Source organism: Halictus rubicundus, chromosome 7 (genome assembly GCF_050948215.1).
Source record: "Halictus rubicundus isolate RS-2024b chromosome 7, iyHalRubi1_principal, whole genome shotgun sequence".
NCBI lineage: Eukaryota > Metazoa > Arthropoda > Insecta > Hymenoptera > Halictidae > Halictus > Halictus rubicundus.
This window is the reverse complement of record NC_135155.1, coordinates 18,550,411-18,572,329: the sequence shown is the minus strand read 5'-3', so window position 1 is coordinate 18,572,329 and position 21,919 is coordinate 18,550,411. Positions and strand designations below refer to the sequence as shown.

Genomic DNA, 21,919 nt, shown 5'->3' with positions numbered 1-21,919 from the left:
GCGCTGGACTAGATAGAGAACTGTATAAACATTGTTTGGTTAATTCGGTGTCATTTGTTGAAGTTGATGTTTAACAGGGTGTACCAGATCGTACGGGCATTACTCCACTGGTGGTTTCAGTATAATAATAAAGAGCTGAAGTTGTAGTCGGGTTTGTCTTTCAATGATCTCTTTTTGTTTTTGTAAACTGAGTTCTCGTAGACACGACAGACTTATTATCTGAAAACTGTGCAATTCACTTTCTATATTGCAGGAATTGCTGATTCGGAAACACTGCAAGCGTGCACGCAATAGAGCATTGTTGCAAAGTTGTTTAGAAACAATTCGTTGAAGAAGTTTATCAGAAGAATTATTGGTAAAGCAGAAGCAGGATAGGAGAATTTTCATGTATTTTAGTACACCCTGTGTAGCAAAAGTTCCTTAGCACATTTATTCATATTAAACATGCAATTCTTACGCACGCAAATGTTATTACCAGACTGCGGATTTTATGCGTTTATTGCAGGAACGAGTGAATGCAATTTGAAGTAGGAAAATGCATTCATTTATTCCGAATATATTCCGTTCAAATTATTACAGAAAGAATGAAAATTTGATCTGCTTCTAACGAAGCAGAAAAAAGTTTCTTAAGATTGGTGCTGATAATATGTATTTTCCATAAAAATCCTGAAGTATTCTCGAAGTTCGACGTTATTTCCACAAAACTGGCTCTTACCGTTAGTTCTCGAACCGTTAACGACGATTAGCGTGATTTACTCCGTGAATTTACAGAAAATTTCAAAGATTTAAACCGTGAATCTTTTGACAACATACTCGCAGCTGCGACTATCGGAACAACAGAGAAGGTTTCTCAAATAATGTAGTATGAAGGAAACGGAATAGTTTCCTGTAACCCCGGGATTTCAACCATGAAGTTGTCGAAGAAGTTCGAAAGCGTTTCAAACTCGACGGTAAAGTGAATCTGTATCAGCGAACTAAAAACATCCTTGCAGTCAGTTCGCCACTATCCGCGAGCGTTGCAAACACGAAATTCCCGATTCCATGCATTGTACTCCAGAGACTGATACATTTTGCACAATTTAACAATTTTTTCGCTTAAATTTCCAATTTCTCTAATCATCCGAGGACCGAGGAGGAACTATTGTCCAGAGTGTTGTTATATCGTAAATTTAACTGTTACTAATGCCGAGACCCATCTATCTCGTACAATTTAACAATTTTTTCGCTTAAATTTCCAATTTCTCTAATTATCCGAGGACCGAGGAGGAACTATTGTCCAGAGTGTTGTTATATCGTAAATTTAACTGTTACTAATTCCGAGACCCATCGATCTCGTACAATTTAATAATTTTTTCGCTTAAATTCCCAATTTATCTAATTATTTTCCTCCGGGGACCTCGGAGGGGCTATTGTCCAGAGTGTTGTTATATCGTAAAAACTGTTACTAATTCCGAGACCTATCGATTTTGCAAAATTTAACAATTTTTTCGCTTAAATTTCCAATTTTTCTAAATATTTTTCTTCGGGGAGCTCGGGGGAACTATTGTCCAGAGTGTTGTTATATCGTAAATTTAACTGTTACTAATTCCGAGACCCATCGATCTCGTACAATTTAATAATTTTTTCGCTTAAATTCCCAATTTATCTAATTATTTTTCTCCGGGGACCTCGGAGGGACTATTGTCCAGAGTGTTGTTATACCCTAAACTTAACTGTTCGTTTACCGTTAAAAATCGGTAATTTCGTGCAATATTAGAACGTTATAAGTAACACTGTAAGAGCAGATTCATATCGGAAATTTCAATATTGGGGCAGCGTAATTCGCCATGGTTGTCGCGCCACTTGAAACTGTAACGATTGTGGGAAGCTAATCGAGAAAAGTTTCTACACCTGATAGGTATTGATTAAAACGCCTCCGCCGCGAACGTCTTCGGCTGACGGAAGAGGGAAGAGGGAAGAGGAGAGCATGAAAGTGCATTAGGTGGAAAACGAGGGAATGGGACAAGTGACCCGTAGGAATGGAGGAAGCGACTTGTGTTTAGGGTCACGGAAGACTATCGATGATTCTTACCGCACGTCTCGGACCGGCTTGGCGAATCGGGAGCCGATATATGTCCGGAGTCACGCGTGGACTTTGCGGATACCGAGGTCAGGGGTGTATTCACCTGGCGCCGCCCCAAGTCACGCCCACCTGCGCAATTCCAAGCGTAGGCCGGCACGCCTACACGTGCACCGATACAACGCGACTCTCTCCCACCTATGCGACCTACATACAGTCTCGGACAAAATTCGCTGGACGTTGATTCGCCTCGGACGAGGCTCCCACCACCCCCTAACCGGCTAATGTGATCAGATTTTGCGAAACTTCATTGCGGGACTGCACGAACGAAAAACGTGACACCGGCCGCCCACCCACCCACCGTCGGATCATTGGTTGCTCTTTAATGTAACGTTTCTTTCTCACCGCCGCTGGCATAATTAAACACACAAAGCATTAGGCTCGCAGGAAATAAGTGGCCGCGCGGGCTTGTTTAGTAGCTCTTTATCGCGATAAAGATCAGACCTACAGTGTTCTGCACAGTTTTTAATGTCGTGTTTCGGTCCACGAAGCGATACGATTTACGGCCCTGGAGTTGCCTACTATCTGTAACGATTATTCAAATAATTATTTAGCTTGGTAATATGGAACACGTGATTTCGTGGGCCAGGGAAATATTGCAACTTTTTAGTTAACCCTTGGCACTCGAATGGCGACTGTAAAGCGCCACTAAATATTATTGTATCATTAGTCAAAATATTTTGTGCGGTATTGAATTTGTTTGTATTTAATAAACTACTAAACACTTCAGTATTGTGCTGAATAAATGCACCATTTTCGTACGTATAACATGAACAAAAATATTTCAGGTCGGAGGAAATGTTTCGTTCTCGAGTTAAAATAGCTTCGAGTGCAAAGGGTTAATAACGAATGTACGGAAAAAATATTTTGGAACGGGACTCGACTAGAATTTCAACCAAATTTCTGATTCTTCTTTCCTTCTTCTTGCCGATCATGACCAATCAACAAGTTTTAATTAAAACTCACGCGTGTTCCGTATTCGGTGTGCACGTGCTTCCACGAGAAATTACGAATTTTACTAGGCGAACGTAATGTTAACGATAAACTATTTCTGAACAGTTCGGAACAAACGTAAGGGACCCAATTACTGTGCCTGTATTAGTTATACTTATTTTTAAAGCAGAATGAATATTAAGAAAGAGATATACAACACATTTAACTGATTTTAATGAAAAAATTACAATATCTCTTTTTCAATATTCATTATGCTTTAAAAATAAACATATTAGGCGCAGTAATTGGGTCCCTTAGAAAATTAATATCCTCCGATTCGACTATCTGATTCAACTGGCGTTCAATTGTTAATTATTTATTACCTCTGCGGAACTAATAAGGCATAATTATCTTCAGAGTTCGTCACTTTTTTTGTTGTGCATTACGCTGTTCCATGTTACCTGCATTTGTCCGACGCGTTAGAAAAGTTTGCGGGAGGTAATAAAAATAAATAAAAATCGTCGGAATCGTGACAGATAATTGCAAACGCGTTCGAATCATCCCCGAAGACGAAGAACGAGGACTTCGGTTGCGCGACTCGATAATTTAAACGTGTGGGTAATTTAAACTCGGCGAATTAGTCGCGTCACATTCGCTGATGGGAGGCGTGAATAATTAAATCACGTTCGAAATGCTCGCGAACTGGATTATATCGATTCTTACGCTCGCACCGCCGCGTCGCGCCGCAAGAATATCTTAATATTCATTTATTCCTGAAATCCCTCTCTCGATGTCTCTTGAATCGGCCGATAAAAACGTTTGCATGAAATGTAGAACTATATTCCGCGGGGGAAAAGGAAAATGGGAAGGGACGTCGCTGCAAAGTGTGTATAATTTATCCGCTGAATCCGTATCTCCGAACACGGAAGATAAATTAAATATCAAACGAATTATTCGCTTCGCTGATACGCGCGTGAGAATGGAAATTAACATGTAGGTAGCGATCAGCGATAACTCTTTCCCGTCGTTTAATTGTGGCCGACTAATTTCAAAACCGCTTCACACTTCATGATTTACTGGTCACATATTCTTCTTGGTCAGCGAATTCACGCTAATTTGGAAAAAGTATTCAGAGACATTCTTACCTCTCATATTAATCTCTTGCCTTTCGTCCGAGAGAATGGTCGCGTTAACAATGAAGTAATCGAGTACTTATATCATTTTGTAGCATCCAGTGAAGTTGATTTGCTAATTAAAAAGATGTCAGTACGTAGCTCGATAGTTTTGACGAATCAGGTTTCAATGCTCATAAATTGAAAATTGAAATTGAAATTTACAAAAATTGAATGATCATTTTAAATCGAATGATCTATAAGTAATTTTATGAATTAACAACGGTTTAACATTTTGCAAGTTCAAGGGAATCAGGGGATTATGCAGTGTATAGCACAGACAGCTAACTAACAAATTCACGAACGCCTTTTGAATCAGGAAATGTGGTAAAATAATTTGTTAGTTGACTCTCAGAATGTGATAGTGTGAGTTTTTGTGTGGTTTTGGTAGTTTTTAATGCACAACTAGACTGTGGATGTTCGTGTAAAAGAAAAATGATCTAAGTCAATTGTAAAAGACAGGCGTTAAATGAATTTCCTATTTAATAATTTGATCAAGTCGAAAATAATATGACAAGATTTGGAAAAAGTACATCTTTCCTGTTTGCAAAGGTTCCTAGAAAGTCCAGTAATTAAAATCGTTCTATCGAATGCGCGGGGCTAGTGACAATTTATTTATATCTGCGGCCAGCACGTGCTTACCTTTTTAAACCTAACGGCCATTATGTCACGCGGGATAATCGGAGATTTCCAGCAGAGCGTCGTTTATCTCGACTGTTAGGTGCTTCTCGATTACGTTGTCAACAGTACATTTTGAATACGAGAATGCGCAGCTTCTATTATCTGAGATTCTAAAGATGAGTTGGACATTAACTGGGTTAATTATTTCGCCGTTAATGGGCTCATCGTTTCACCATTAATTGGGTTAATTGTTTCGCGTCTACGTATTCTCCGTCTTATCAGATAATTATTTGTGAAAGTATACTCCATGGTCGTACAGTGCTACCAAATGATTTATAGCGAAACCGCCAACGTAATTTACATTAACAATCGTTACACTAATTTGTCCGTATCCCGTAATAGTTGAAAACAGGCTCTAATTTAATTATTGTATTACGTGGCATATGATTTAATTTTTCGAAAACCTGAGTCCGCCGTAAATGTGCTTCATCTTCAGCAAATTCGATAGAATTAACAACAGAGGGTAAATTATTTTGCAAAATATTTAAATAATCCTCTTTGCACATGATACCTTCTATCCGAACTAAGGGACCAACACCCTTACGAGTAAAACAACCCTAACACATAATTCAGCCACCCCCGAACTTCATAGTTTGTTTCATGCTACTTCCATCAGATTCAAATCTATTAATTTTTGTATCATCAGGCCATACAACTCTTTTCCAATCTTTTGTTCTCCACTCTTTGTATGTACGAGCAAATTTTTTTTTCACAGTTTAATATTTTGGTCCGAAAGAGCCGGTTTGCGTTTCTTTTCTTCAGCTTTCAACCCGATTCTCTTCAAGGAGTGGCGAATGGTCCATTCACTTGCATTTACTGCAACGTCTTGAGCCGCGATTTTTCGAGTTTCATGACTTTCAGACCGAAGACGATGTGCAATTTCACATGCAGCTTTGTCAGAAACAAGTCGCGGTTTCTTGAAGAAGTTGACACACTACCTTTTCTTTATTCTCGCAACCATCGTACGACTTACACCACATCTTACTGCAATTTTCCGTTAGTGAAAAACCTTCATCGCACAATGAAACGATACTGTTTCTTTCATCTGCACTAAGTGGTTTCGTCTTGACTTACGCGTGTCAGCTTTCAAATAGGAAAGAAACTGTGTAAACACCAGTCTAAACGTGTCTCACTACAGATGGCTATCACTGTTTGTCGACAATTTCATTTCCCGTTTCTGCCGATACGTGCAAAACTGTGTAAACATCGCTTCGAATCCTTACATTTGTAAAACATTATATAACTGTTCATTTGTTTACCTCTGAATGCGAGGCATTGCTATTACCTACCGTCGAAACATTTCAACTATTCCGGCAATTGATTCATGGCGATATTATCTTTCAAGGTCATCTGAAAGTCATCGTACAGCAGGTCGTTGAATTCGTTTCGACGTCGCCTACAATATTACGAAATTAAAAATACCCAGATCCGTTAAAAGATACGACCTTGATTTTTTTTTTGTTGAAAATCGATTTAAAAAATTGCAATTTCTCGTCGGTTAAATACTGATTTGGTTCGAAGGACTTTTCTGTCCGACCAGCCGAAGGGGCTGAAAAATCGTGGGGACTAATTTAATATTGTTAATATATTTGCTGGTCGGTGTACTTTCGAAGTTTGGAAGTGCAATTGACAAGTTTGGGCGCGAGATTTCAGATGCACTCTGTTTTCCCGACTGTAAGAGGAAACGTGCCAGAGCGTCGTTGCATAACGTCAGGGTTGCGTAATCGAAGGAGGGCCCGGAGAGCTCTTTCGAATTTTGTCCTCGACTGTATCGACATGCGAACGCTTGTTAGTGCTTCTACCCTCGACCCGACACGTACAACCCCCGCAGCAAGGTTGACGGTGTGGAGGGATGTGTGCGGTCTCTCTCCCTTGGCAGGTGGGTGTGTGGGTGTTAGGCCTACGCCTACCACCCCCGCGCGACCGATCATGCCGTCACACTGTTCCTACTACCCCAGTTCGGGGGCGACGCGCGTTTCCGAGTTTGCGGAGCGGGTCACCCGGTGACACGTTCCTACGTCTATCCCATTCGACGACCCGGTTTATCGTCGCGTATGCGCGCCCCGACTTTTACCTACAGAAAAGTTAGAGCCTAACCTTGGGAAAGTTGTCGAAGGATCGCGAGCAAGCCGCCCCTGTTCGCACCTCGCCGCGTTCCCCAACGGAACCTCCAGATTTATCGCGAGACGAGTTTCGAGCAACCCCACCGGGAATTTCCTAGACTTCTCTCGACTTTCCAGTTTCGATACGAATTTCACCGTAGAAGCCGCCAGGCGAGTCATCCACCTACCGCGAATGTTTCGCCATTTTGTTTTCTTGGGAATTTGGAGGGCGATTTTTCGACTTTTAGATGGTGGAGGGGTTTCAGATTTTCACCCCCGTTTCGCCCCTACGAAGATTGTGGCGTTTTGTTTCGATTTTTTACAAGAGTTTCGCCATTTTGTTGTGATTTTTCTTGGGAATTTAGAGGGTGACTTTTCGATTTTTAGATGGTCTTATAGATGCTAGAGGGGTTTCAGATTTTCGAGTTGAGTTGCGATTGCGAATTTGACAGACTCCCCCGTTTTGCCCCTACGAAGATTGTGGCGTTTTGTTTCGATTTTTAGAAGAGTTTCTCCATTTTGTTGTGATCTTTCTTGGGAATTTAAAGATGGTCTTTTAGACGGTAGAGGGGTTTCAGATTTTCGAGTTGAGTTGCGATTGCGAATTTCACAGACACCCCCGCTTCGCCCCTACGAAAATGGCGGAGTTTTGTTTCGATTTTTTAGAAGAATTTCAATCGTGACAATTGTAGACATCCTGTGTTATAGCAAGTCTTCTGAAGTCTGTGTGGTTGAAGCTTGTACGTTTCTTTCCCGTTCGCACGTCGAGGTCACTTTTTGTGCAATTCGACAGATTTCTCGCTGACGCCGAAATCATTGTTCGGCACACCGTTTTATTCATGTAACTTGGACGGAAGTTGGCAAAAACATTTTCGAAAGAGTACGCAAGTCAAACTATAGCGTCATTTAATTTTAATATTTCAAGAAAAAAATTTATTTGCCCCGATTTATTATGTACATCTCATATTTCAGAAGTGGCCAACTGATATCATGACGCGTGCAGCTCCCCTAAATAACAGTTTTTTGTAAAAATATTTGTCTCGTTTCTGTTATTTGTTCATTTTGATTATTGCAATTTGATGGCTTGGGACTACTTTTATATTTATTCATGATATCAAGTAGGCGATATGCCCATTGACATTAAGCAGGTTTCTATTATTATTTAATGCCCACGAGCGTGGCGGCAAGCGTTGCATGATGTGGCAAATAACACTCTAACCCTTCAACTTTCTTCATGCCACTCTGTCCAGTTCCGGAACTGGAGAATTACCTTTCTAAAGGGATGCGTAACTGTGAATAATTTTATAACGTTTTCAAACGTGAAAATAGAGCTAAAAACGAACCGCGAAATTTGTATTTTTTACAAGGCTCTTCTTTTATCTCCTCTATATCGTTGCAGTAGAATCGAATTGTCACCCGTTTTCTTAAATATCGTTGTTCTCTATATTTCGAATATAAAAGTCTAATTTCAATATGAAAATCGACAATACATTATTTCCTATTGTAATTTCACCGCGCAAATTCGGGAATTTATGCTACACGGAGTGATTTAACTTTATTGGCAATTTTATTTGCTAACCAGCTGATTTAGAGCGTTTATTGCCGTTATCAATTATCGGCCACACAACAAATGGCCGTTTCATTGAATATTCACGAAACTGTTTAGAAAGATTGAGTGTCTTATTAAGCGCGGCGTGAGATTATAAACGTAGAAAATTTATTGAAACGAAGACGCGTGAACCAATGGGGCAACTAGAAATATCGCATTAAATCGGTCGGAAAGCAAATTTTCCGTTGAATCGTGTATTGTTCTACGTTGAATTTAATATAGTCCATAGAATTCTGATCCGTATCGGCGAATCTGTCCAGCCTTCATTAATAACGAAAGTAAATCCTTGTATAACCAGTTCGGGCACAAACGGCGCGCGATGCATGATCGTTCGTCGCCAAAAATAAACCCGGTCGAATGAAAATTAATTTCCCCGTGAATAGACGAAATCAGACAGAAATTAAATCGACAGATCTTTTCCTGTTCCACGCGCGGAATCTGTTCTCATTTTTAATTGTTACTTCGAAATCATATTTTTCTCTTTGGTACTAGTCGAACTTTTCCATCAGAAAATAACGGACAGAGATTAAACGACAAGTTTTAATCAACACCGGATCTACGGAGTACCAAAAGTGTTTATTCAGTACTTATTCAGTCTTCAGCGATTTTCATCATAATCTCGATAATGGTAAATTAAACAATTTAGAATCCGTGGTTTTGACGAGTCTCGTGGTTCAAATGTTGTGTCTGTTACAGAAAGGAGGAGCTACTTAGGAAGCTCTTTCTTCCTTCGATAATGTCAGTAGGTCGAAAACAATACGCTCGACTCGTTTAATATTTCTGTCGTAGCAAATTCCAGCTAATCACTTTTTCTTTTGGTGATCACATACTGATCGAACGATCGAACGATCGAGGCAATAATATGTTGGCCCACATGCAGGATTCACGGGTACAGAAGACAAACGGTTGAACAAGCTGGAACAGAATCGGGAACCGTTTCGGAGAAATTTCTCGGTTGCACGACAATGGTATTACAGCCATAATGGTTCGTGCTGGTAGCGCGGAATTAAAATCTCGGAAGTCTTTCACCGTTTTCTGGGGGGAGGGGGGTGGGGTGGGCGTTGCTATCGAGCGCTCGCGGTTGCTCGCGTTACGTTCCCGAAAAGATATTGAATTACGAGGACAAAGTGACAATTATCTAATAATGGCGCGCGTGCGGCCATGCGGGGCGTTTAAAGAACAGTCGTAAGAGGAGAGGCGGGTCCGATAAACGTCGACGTCGACGTCGCCCGATTCCCTCTCAAAAGCGAACGTTGCGAAAGCTAAGGGTACCGGGAATGATTCGGCCGTCGCATATTTCAGTGATCGCGCATCCTGTTCCGCAATTATCGACTCGCTCGGTCGAGAGGGGAGGGGGGGGGGGGGAGAATATATGCAAGACCGCAGTTTTACCGTACTTAGTAAGCACCTCGTTCAAGATCCACGAATGCCCGACGTAACCGTAAATCCCTTCGGCTGGAAGTTACTTAAAACGTCTCTCGCGAGTTTAATAACGTCGCAATGAAAGTCGTCTCGATTCTCATCCGCGTCTGAGTACTTTGTCTGAGTACTTCATTAATATTTCATGGAAACCGCGGATACCTTCTATTAAGACGAGGAATTTCGCTGTCCATCGATTATCTAACCGAGCGACGGAAATATCGAAAGAAACGGGAAACTTTCGATTAGAACGATTTCGATTTCTCACAGTTTCGGAGAAAATTCTTCGGGTTACCATCGATCGGTCGTCCTCCTTTCGAAAATTCGCGGGATTCGCATATTCCGGTCCTGTCGACAAAATCCATTCGCATCCAAGTTCTTTCTTGTTTGCTCCGGGAACTCGCAGATCGTATACACACACGCGCGCGCGCGCGCGTACACACACACACGGACAGACCCACACACAGAGACAACACGAGCAATGCAGTGTTCAGATACGTTGAAAGCCACCCTGTAGATCGGAATCTCGCATAGTACTAAACAGATTGTATAACATTTAACTAAGCTTTCCGTACATACAATGAGCGAAAGAAGAAGAAGAAGATGATGTTGAAGAAGAAGAAGAAGAAGAAGAAGAGAGACGAGAGTGTGCGCGAACGAGATCGACAGAGATCGAGCGTATGTGTTCGTGTTTGCGAGAAACGAAAGAGAGAGAGGGAGAGAGAGAGAGAGAGAGAGAATGAAAGAGATAGTGAGAATGGTAGGTAGTGCGAACGATATGACAATTGAAAATAACACACACACGCAAAAAGAGAAAGATGACGGAAGAACCTACGAGTTGTTATGTTTTCTACAGTAACGTTTGTACCAACTTACAACAATATTTGTACAATATAACGATAAAGAGATGTACCTATACAAGATAGGTTACTCAAATGCAATAACTTTTTTAAACGGTATTAACCAAGCCGGGATATTTTTCATACTTGTAACGAGCCGCGCGGGACCCCGCGCGACCACGGCCGCGAACGGTGGCCCCGCACATGATACTACATCGTTTCGTTTTGTGTGCCAACCAGAGACTTTTAGATTTTTGCTTTGCAGATGCGTGGACGGCGCGGACACGACGCCCCCCGCGTACCCTCCTCGAATTTCTCTGTCGCAAAATCGATGACGCCCCCAACCCCCTCCACCCCCTCCACCAACCCCACGAATCAACCCCACCGAGCCCCCCGCCGTTTCTGACTAACAATTCACGAGGGAAGAACACGGATTGCCCGACTTCGATTTCGTTGCGGTTTCACGGGACGGTAGCACGTGTACATATCCTTGTTGACATATGCAAAATACTATGATGCTCGATACTTTCCAACAGCGAGAATTTCGTAAATATTCCCATACAAATGTTTCATTTCATAAGTGTTCACAATGAATTTCTATCTTCTTCTGTACGTTCATGACCTCCAAGAGGGTTACCCAGTCATAGGTGTCCAAAAATAAATGTTTCCATTTCGAAGAAATTATGTTGACCTTCAGATCTTCTAAGTGGTTCCCCCTGAAAAGAAAAAGTTCTATACACCGTGCAATGGAACCCTCGAAACCGAACAATTTTCGTCTGAAATATTTCGTCCTGTCTCGACAAATTATTCGGGTGGCTTTGTATCAGTGTCCCCTGTATAATCGTTATGCAATAACTTCTCCGCATTGGAAAACAAGGACATTCGAGATTAAGAAAAATAATGGGACCTAATGAGGTTCTTGCTACTTGGCCCGGACACTGATACAGAGGGAGATGTCTACACGGTGTCCGGAAATGTTGCATTTTCTTGAAAGGAGCGATTCTCGAGGTCATTCGAAGTAACTTTTTCCTTTGCGAAAATGTTCTACGAGGCTTTGTTAAGAAGTTATCAACGAAAAACCACGGACCAATCACAGCGCGACTACAGCGGTCGGATTCCGGCTCGCAAGTCCCGGTGAGAGGGGCGTTGGCATTGGCTGAGCTTGGAATCCGTCCGCCGTAGCCGCGCCGTGATTGGTCCGCGTTTTTCGATAATAACTCCTTAACGAAGCCGCGGAGAAGATTTTCGCAAAGGAAAAAGTTACTTCGAATGACCTCGGGGATCGCCCCTTCCAAGGACGTACATAAATTTCAGGATACCCTGTGATGTACGAATGGGTATGCAATTTTAGTTGTTTATATCTTAAGTACCGAATATTTTACGCGTGTAAACAGGGACACATGGGCTACCATTTCGCGAAAGCACAACAAAATGGATGTCGGTCCGTGAGCTTCCCTCGTCAGTGTACACCTTCGACGCCCAGCACTTGACGTCCAGAACGCTTGATTATCGAGTAACGCTGTAGAGATTTTAATGAGACCAGGAAGAAAATAACGTTGTCGAAAATACCAGGCGGCAGCTGATTCGCCTCGATCGCGGCCATCTTAACGTTCACGAGGTTTCTTTTGCGCGCGAGACGCATCCGCGTTCGCGGATACTCGTTATCCCCGCCGGAAGCTTGCTGCTCGGAGATTGCGGTTTCGCGAAAATTCGCTGAAACACTCGCGGAAAATTCGGACGTCCTTTCTGGAAACTGTAAACTCGTGAGATTCGATGTTCGAACTTTTGGCAAAAAAGAAAGAAAAGATCGATCGAGAATAGACCAACATAATTGTCCCTATCGCACCGGAAGCGAGAAACGAAAATGCGAAATTCTGCACGCCAGAAATAGTGATAAGCGTGCACGGTAAAATACAGGGAAGTCGCCTTATTTAAAATTAACCGAGGAGAGTAGGAAACTTGTAAAGTAGTGGACTAATGTGTTTTATCTTTGAGATCGATTCTAGTGTTTCTGAGAAGAGGATAGCGTTAACAAGGTCGACGAGTATGGTTGATAGAGTGAAATATGTACTTCGCGTGCCCCGCAAGAAGTCCCGTCAAAGGAATGCGGGGCCGATTGGTCAAAGTGGAGGGGGCGTGGCTCGTTTCGCACGCATTCTCGGCCCCAGCTATTCTATTGGCTCGAGCGCTCGCGCATACTATGTAGCGTGTGACGTCAGTGCCAGTGACACTATAGGAGCGTCAAGGGTGGGGAGAGCGGAACAATAGACTCCTCTTGTCCCTGTACCGTTTCGAGAGATTTCTTGCGAGGCACGAACAGTACAAACAGTTTTTGACGGCGTCAACTGTAGCGTTTGCTTTCCTGCATATATTTTCCGAGGAAATGTACGCGAAAATAGAAAGGTCCGACGCATAGTATACGAGATCATGCAATAACAAGAACATTCCCGAATTGGATCCGAAAATATTGCGGGGACAGCTAAAGTTAGGATGTTCGAAGGATTTATCTGGTCGTACGTGTTCCGACTCGTTTCTCGGCCAGTCGACGAGTTCTTCGAGAACGTTTTCACGGGACGTGGAAAGAACGCGTGTAATGTCACGTACGGTTCGCGTCGATATCCCATCGAGGCCCGCGATTAATATTTCAGCCGTTGTTCGCGACGTTCCACCTGAGCCTGTGTGACGTAAAAAACCAGATTTTTACGGACACCATTCGGTATCGTCTGTTATTAACGCGTCATTCTGCATTCCTTGACGCTCCGTCGAAAACTTTGCGTCGTTGCGAAAGTGATAAAATATTGTTATATAGGTACGGAAACTTGAGGCACGTAAAACCATTTTTTGACGGTAATGTAGGCACTCTACCTTATCTACCGGGCCCTTAACTGTATTACATTTTTATTCAACCCGTTTTAGATTGTATAGACTTTTGACATTTTTAAAGAATTGTAAATGTGGTTTGTGGTGACTCTAAATATGTTGTTGAAATGATAAATTGGAGAATTTATTTTCAATTTATTAGCGAGATATGTTAATTTGAAAAATTATACATCCATAGTTGAACTCGTGATTTCGTGAGTTTAAAATTACGCCACTTTCGCAAGTAACATCGTATTCTTTTCGACTGTTGTAATAATCATTATTTTCAAATATGCTATTAATTTTTGAGTCTCCGGATGAGCAAATAAAGAATATATCTATATTCTTCTAGAACAAGTGTTTAAAATCAATGGCAGAGCCAGAGAAATTGGTTTTCCGGACCGCTTTCATTTATCCTCATCTCGTTAAAAAATTCTAATCTAACTCACAAATATCACAGGCCAGCATAAATGCGCGAAAATGTATTGCATGGAAAATTTCTCAATAACAAGTGTAGTATTGCTGTTGTATAGGGTGACAAAAATACTTGAGACCAGTTATCGCCAAGATTTTCTGATTCTTCTGAGAAAACAATTTTATCAATTTTCATCATCGTTTCATCAAATTTTAGTATTTGCAGAGTGAAATCGTTGCGTTCTGAAGGAATTTTGTTCAATAAAAATATCTATTATAAAAATTAACGTTCCTCGAGTCGATAAAATTTCCAAACGATACCGAACGACAAACCGTTTTTGTTTCCCATTATTTCCAATTATTTTTAGTTCCACCGCGAAGAGGGCATCGCTAATGTTATTTTATCGTTGAACAATGTTCATTCACTGTACAGGGCACCCTACATCGGGACATAACTGTACAAGCAAAGCATAATCCGGGCAACCAACGATTCCTCTAAAATTACCATTACTTCCGGAAACCGGAAAATTCGGATGCTACGATCAACGGTTCCCTCTGACTTCCAATTTCCTGTTCAAATTTTCGGTGGCCACAGATTGCCAACCGCGATCCCTCGTCTATTACACCGTTTTACATCATCAGCCGAGCATCAACGAGCTGCATAATAGAAACTCCGTTCCGAACAACTTCGATCACGGTGGAAAATCGGTTTCCGCGGTCGGTTCGATTCGATTCGGTTCGGTTCGGTTCGGTTCGGTTACTTCGCGGGCACCCTGTATCCGCGGAATATCGCGTGACACTCGGAGCTCTCTGGTCCGACCTTGCTGATCTCAGATACTATGCGTCACGATAGGACACGTACGCTAAACTATCGAAGTGCGATCTCCGTGCCGCGGCGGGCACACTATCGCGTACGAATACCGGTGCGTCTCGTTTTCGTGATTTACTCCACCTCGTGGATTGCGACACGATCGTTCGCCGATCGAGAACGTTACCGAACGCCCGATCGACGGTGCATCCGAACGAAACAGTCGGGACGAACTGGATAACGCTGCTCCGAAAAGAAAGCTTTGCGTCTCACCTTTGCGGCTTGCACCTCTGCGATTCCCGCGGTTCGATCGTCCCCACCAGCTGCAAAACGGACCACGAAGAACGCGAGAAACGCGTGCACGCTGGGGGTGTGCGGCTACTTGAGTCTCGGGTCGGATCGGGTCGGGTCAAGCCGGGATAGTTTGCAACCTGCGGCTACACCGAAAAATGCAAGACTAGCAAGGTCATGGAGAAGCGTTATACTCGTGTGATTACCAATTTTTGGGATCCACTCGACTCTGTCCGACCGCAGCTTCGGGTACGCGAACAGTGTAAACCCGGCCCGATCCGGCCCGACTACAGTTTCGGGTACCCGAACTTTATAAACTTTCCCCTAGCGAATGCGCGTTATTAGGCTGCGTACACGCGGAGCGACAATCGGGACACCTGTCGCGCGGACCTGACTACCCTAAGCGATCGCTGAATTGCGGATTTATTGCGCGGAGTAAACTGTCCCTGCGAGGAACAGGAATTAAGTAGACAGTTGCTTGTTGTCCGTGAATCGTTTTAGCGAAGTAGCAGAGCAGTGTTATCTTTTCCTCTTTCGTGTTCCATCTTGTCATTTTAGATCCGCAGTCCAGCGATCGGTGAAACGTTGATTAGCATAACTACGAACATGGGTCACCGAGCATACTGGAAATATTTGTTCGGCCAACGTCCTTTCATCGACAGATCCTCGGTTTTAGTCACATTCTTTTCTCGTAGAAATTGACGCGCTCGCACGCTCGTTTGTGAAGAAAGTGAAGAAGTGGCTAGATAGAACGAAACAGACATAGCTATGAAACAGTGGAATTTTTGTAATCGATTTTTATTCGAAAAGTGTGCGAACCACTATTACGTATAATGTTCACGATTTGGAGAGCCATTTTATTCAGCACTTTCCTGAACTGTGCGTGAGGGTCAAACAATTTGTTATTGTACGTTTCTTTTCTTCATTGAATATTTACTACCTTTTAGCGAAAGATGTCCGGTCGAAATTGTTGATCGTCAATGAATTCTTGGTAGTCGAAGAAATAGAATAGAGCAGTTGGCGACAGTTTAGGATGATGTTAAATAATCTGTTTCTTTATTGTCTCTACCTTGAAGAATATGACTGCGGATTTTTATGCGAAATGAAAACTGTGTACCAATACATGACACAGGAGCTGCATAGACACGTATCCCCTTTATTAACAAAATTGAGTTTGAAAACAATTTTGCATTCGACGTTCTGATTTTGTCATAAAGTCCGCAGTCTGGATACGACAATGGGTGCTATGAGAAAAACGTTGTCAACACCATCCTCGAATCATTCGTTACTTTCATTCCGTAAGTTACTAATAACCAAAGTTAGATTAGAAAAATAAATATTTGTGAAGTCCCAGATTGCACAGATTTCCTCGGGGGTAGTGACACCAGGGATCCTGTAACTTTTTGCTGAGAATCGAAAGCTCGCCGTTGCTTTTTTCACTATGCCTGCAAAACGAACATTTTCGAGCAACGTAACAAATATTTCCAAGGTCGTGAGTAACCGTGCAAGCTGGCACGGTTACTTTTCTCTCGAGGATCAGGCTGAGTCCGGACTGTTCCGAGCGGTGACTCCGCGCGCGATCCATCGATCGCGGAAGGTGTTCGACGATCGTCCCTCGGTTGTTGCGCGAACGTCAGCGAAAGCAGTCGTTGAACGAGGAAGGACGATGTCCTTCTCGTGCTCGTGTGCGCCGCAAACCACCGTAGAAACGTGTCCTCCCTTGGTGCTCGATGACGCGTTCGTGCTACGATTTCTGTGCGAAAGAGAGAAACAACGGAGAATAGATGAAACGTGCGAATGAGTAATTTTGCTATTAGTTCCGGACCCGTATGTACGAGTCGAGCTGGAATCAGCTGGGAGTCTCGCGAACTGGCGAGATGGACGGTGATTCGAACAGGAAATCATTGAGGCGAATCATTCGTCCATCTTGCTGGTCCCGAGTTGTAGCGTAAGGTTTGACGAGAGAGAGAGAGAGAAAGAGAGAAAGAGAGAGAGAGAGAGAGAGCCTGTCGATAGAAGAGAACGGAATGTTGTCAGCATCGCGGCATGTGATTTTGAAAATGTCTCCAGGTGCGAATATCTCGAGGATCTCGACGAGACAATGCCTGAGAAATGACTTTGTCCGTAACTCTCACCACGTTGATACGCGTTCCGATCATTATGGATAAATAACGCCTTGTTTCGTGTAAAATGACAGTTTTTCATTTCGGTTCTTAGGCGAACGAATGCATATCATAGTTGTAAATTAACGATTTGTGAAATAAAAGCTGCAAACTGTTTGTGTTAACAATAGGTGATTGAACCTGATGTCTGGTGTCTCGTTCTTCCCCACCTGTTGTTCGAGAGGGGTTGTAGAATAGTCCACGGCTTGCTTAAATTGATTCCTTCTTCTATCATTCCGTTTTAGTCTTTCGTTCCCTCTGGTGTACGCGTGGTTCTTTATTGATTACTGATCAACTGTTATCTGTTTTTTCCGTTTGAACGTTATCGCATAATCTGAAGATCACGTTACACTGCTAGGTCAGTTACCGTGGCTAAATTCAAGGAATTCTTTGCCGGTAAGTTTTATCTACTTTCAAAGCACGTTCGTCACTGTGTCTATTTGTAGAGTTACGTGTTGCACGCTTGCACTGTGGTTTTGCAAAATGTTTAGACTCTTCGATGCATGTGTATAATATTATTGCTAGTGTCATTCAATCTATGAAAATTTATTTTGCACGGAATCTTGGTGTTCAAATTGTATACACTTTTGTTGTACATTACGATTTAATCTTTCGATACGTAGAAGTTTATTTCTTAAATTATTCACTACTCCAAAACTTTGTTTTGGAACGTTGTTTAGCAAAGAATAGTCTACGCTAAACTGTACTAGGTAAATATTTCAATGATATTACACTTGTTATTTCTTTGATAAACATACTTTATGTCAACAATCTTGTAGGAACATTTAAGAAAAATCCAAGATAAAATTTGATTCGTCAGTTTCGTTTCTGATTATAACGGTATGAATGAATCGTCGAGCAACTACCATTTTATTAAAAAAAAGGAATATTATGGTAATAGGTAATGCTCAAAGTTCCGGCGTATAAAGGTTGACTACTGACTGCAGTATTTAAATGAAACTAACATGTTCTCGTACGAAGCATCATTTCCAAACATTAATAAACAATTTTACTAGCGAAACTCCATCAAATTACAGAGATGCACATTGTCGTCTTACCTTCATAGTTGTAGCACCAATGGATGGCTGAGATTCTTCCGACTAAAATGAGTCCAAACACGATTTAAATCGGACTAGTTTTACCGTTTTAATATACCGGGTGATTCAAAAGACCTTGAATACAGCAACAATCAGAAAACTTATTATATCATCATATGCCGTCTCCTCAAACAGTACAGCTTCCCTCTGTAACATTTTCTTCCATCCGCAATCCTAATGGAGACATTTAGGTGTTCTGTTTACCGTGAATCACCCTGTAGATCTGACCTGGGCAACATCTTCCCCACTGTCGCTGCACTACTCCCACCATTGCTCTTGCGGTTCCCCTACCTCGTAGGTATGAGCATGTGAGTGTGTAAGTGACTACACTGGGCCTTATACTAGATCGAACGAATCGAGTCAGTGTGGATAAACAAAACACCAGCTTGCGTCCTTTGCTAATTATTTAACTATTTCTGGCATATTTGTTTACCTTTACCGATTCGTCTCGTTGGGCCAAGTGCGTAGTGCGTATAGATAGATGTGTCACGTGATTACGCAGCACAGACGTAGAGTCAAGTGAGTGTGCTGGGAGCAGTGTGGCCAGATAGGAGAAATCGAGGGGAATGGAGTTACCCCCTCTCACTCGTTACCGGAGTAGACACGTGACATTGTGACGCGGACACGACGGAAACGCGTCACGTGACTGCTCCATGGCGGTTGCGGGGCTAGTTGGGGGATACTCCTACTAGAAACAATGTTAAATATTTCAACTCAAATATTAAAATTCGCAATTTGGGCTCCATACAGACGTAGATTGGACTTTTAGGAAACACAATTGACCACTTCTAAACTGCTCATTGCAATATTGAAGCGGCAGTTTGTCTAGATTTTGACCCTTGCATACGTATATGGATTTCAAACCATGCCGGCCCCCTTAAGGGCGATAAACCTTGATGGTTCTATTCCATGGCAAAGAATGAGAAACCCGAGGACCGGAAGACGACGTTAAAATATTTAACATTGTTTTATAAGAGAACGGTTGAGTTGCGACCTACGGTTCATTTGACAAGTTTGGTCCCCATGGCGAGTAGAATTCGATACAAGCATAAAAAAATTTGACCTTGAATTGCAAGGGCAGTCAATTTTGCGGCAATTTCCTTCAACAAATCTCCACCGATCCGAAGGTGTACAACCATCTGCCAAAACCATGACACTAAATTTTGTTACACCCTGTACAGAGAAATCGCTGTAGCCCATTCTCTCCTACGATTATTCACTGTGAGCGACTGTGCTTGAAAAGGTGAACGGTTTGATTGGATAACCGGTAACCGAACAAAAAATCGTGGTATACGGAGAGAAGAAGAAGAGGGGGCCCGGTCGACGTGTTTCCGTTTCCGTCTAACGATCCCCGATCGTTTCAGGTGTCGCTGGCCCTCGGTCTGGAGGCTGGCGGTTGGGGCGCCTTGGTGGAGCGGTCGGGCGGCAGCGGCGGATGCGGTTCTCTGTTAGGTCACGGCGGTTTCGCCGGTCTGGCGGGATTGACGCGTCGATGCGGCGTCTGTTTGGCGACGTTTCCTTCCCCCTGGCTGTTGGAACGGCACGCGTTACTGCAGCACGCAGGCCAGGCGAGCGACAACAGACCGTTCACCTGCGAGCAATGCGGCCAGCGTTACCGCTACCGTTCCTCCTACGTGAAACACAGAGAGCAGAACCACCGTGCCCGTTTGCCGGCCGACAAGCTGTTCACCTGCGACGTCTGCGGCATGCAGTTCAGGTATCTGAAGTCGTTCAAGAAACACCGGCTGAACCACGCGCTGGAGCGGTTGCCACGCGTGCCGGAGTCGCAGAGCGGCGCGATGGTGGTCTCTGCGGCTGCGGAGCGTAGCGACCAAGTGTCCAGCACCGGTGAACCGTCCCAAGTCGAGACCGGCAGCGACACCACCACCAACCCGGGCGAGGAGGAGACAACGCGTGGCACGTTCGCCGAGAACGCGCGCGAGGAGAGCATGTCGGAGACGGCGAGCGTCCAGGAGAATCCTGGCGACGCTGTCGAGGTCCAGATCACGGAGGCGCCGGTCGTCAACGAGAGAAGTTCCGCAGGCGGTGGTAGCGCGAGCGAGGTTGGCGACGTCGACGACAACGCCGTCGACGACGACCGACCGGAGCCGACCGAAGCGGTGATCAGCCTTGGTAGAAACAGCCACGAGGTCGACAGGCGCGAACGCCGATTCGCCTGTCCGTTTTGCGGTAAGTGCGTCCGCTCCAAAGAGAACCTGAAGCTACACGTGCGCAAGCACACCGGCGAACGACCGTTCGTTTGTCTGTTCTGCGGCCGAGCGTTCGGCGGCAAGAGCGATCTCACCAGGCACCTACGCATACACACCGGCGAGAGGCCCTACCACTGCGAGATGTGCGGCAAATGTTTCGCCAGGGCCGACTACCTGTCCAAACACCTGACCACGCACATACACCAGCGCTGAAAGCGGTTCGGGGCACGGTTCCGAGACATTCTTGGTAATTCTTGATGCGTCTTCTAAGTCGGCGCGATGCCTGTACCTCCCGCGCGCTTATTATCGGTATTGCGAACTCAGACCGGACGGTTGCCCCAGCGGGCAAACCCTCGACGCCCGCGGCTCGGACTAGATTTTCTATTCTCATGGTTTCCAGTTTGTACAAGGAGATTGTAGAACCGTGGACGCGTCGAGGGCTCCGCTCGCCGGGGTTCGTTCGACAGACAACGAATCGTTTCACACGCTTATAGATCCAACATTGAACAATACCGTCGAAAGTAATGGAGCACAGGGAGGCATCGCTCTGATCGAGGTAGGAGATTACCTACGACGCAACATCGAGAACGTCCAAGAACGTGGGGGCGGTTTCCGAAGATCGGCTTCTCCGCTTCGTCCTTGCAAGGTCGAACGGTTCCCCGGGAATCAACGATTCCCCCCGAACCGAGGACGGAGTGTTTCCGAGCCGTGTGATCCGATTAGAAATTTTCTCGCGAGGAAACCGCCCCTCGGAGGTCGTCGAACTCGGAACATTTCCGCGCGTTCTTCCCCCTCGCCTCCCGGGGGAGTGAGGGGTGGGGAACGCCTCGAACTGCGACGAGAAAGACGAGAACCGCGCATCCATCCACAGCCGTTGGCCCACCGAGAGACGAGTCAATTACGGAGAAAGAATGAAACGACGAGGAGGACGACGACGAAGACGAAGACGAAGACGAGGACGAAGACGAGGACGGTGTAACACGTGGCTGGCTTTCGCCCGGCATCGAAACGCGAGGATCTCGCGTTACCACGAACGCACCCGCTCGCGAGCTAGCAACGAGAAGAGAGATGGGAGTGCAACGAGGAGGAGGAGGAGGACGACGAGAAGAGAAGATGATAGACGAACGGAGAGTAAGGTTTCTACGTAACGTTAACGAAACTAACTTGTGATAAGGAGTCGAAACCAAAGAACGCGTTACAGACA

At 44.0% G+C, this 21,919-nt stretch overlaps 1 protein-coding gene and 1 long non-coding RNA gene across 3 annotated transcripts in view; both read left to right on the top strand.

The window, feature by feature from the left end:
* Nucleotides 1-20,979, top strand: part of Mamo (zinc finger protein 628-like) — a 110,187-nt gene extending 89,208 nt beyond the window's left edge. For both annotated transcript variants that reach the window (XM_076790905.1, XM_076790904.1), the window contains exon 4: nt 19,870-20,979. In XM_076790905.1, coding sequence (XP_076647020.1) covers nt 19,870-20,928 — 1,059 coding nt within the window. In that variant the 3' untranslated portion in view covers nt 20,929-20,979. The remainder of the gene's footprint in view (nt 1-19,869) is intronic.
* LOC143355809 (uncharacterized) lies at nt 11,521-12,248 on the top strand. The gene is made up of 2 exons (XR_013082562.1): nt 11,521-11,702; nt 12,116-12,248. It is a non-coding gene; the product is annotated as an uncharacterized LOC143355809 (long non-coding RNA).
* Nucleotides 20,980-21,919: the final 940 nt, after the last annotated feature.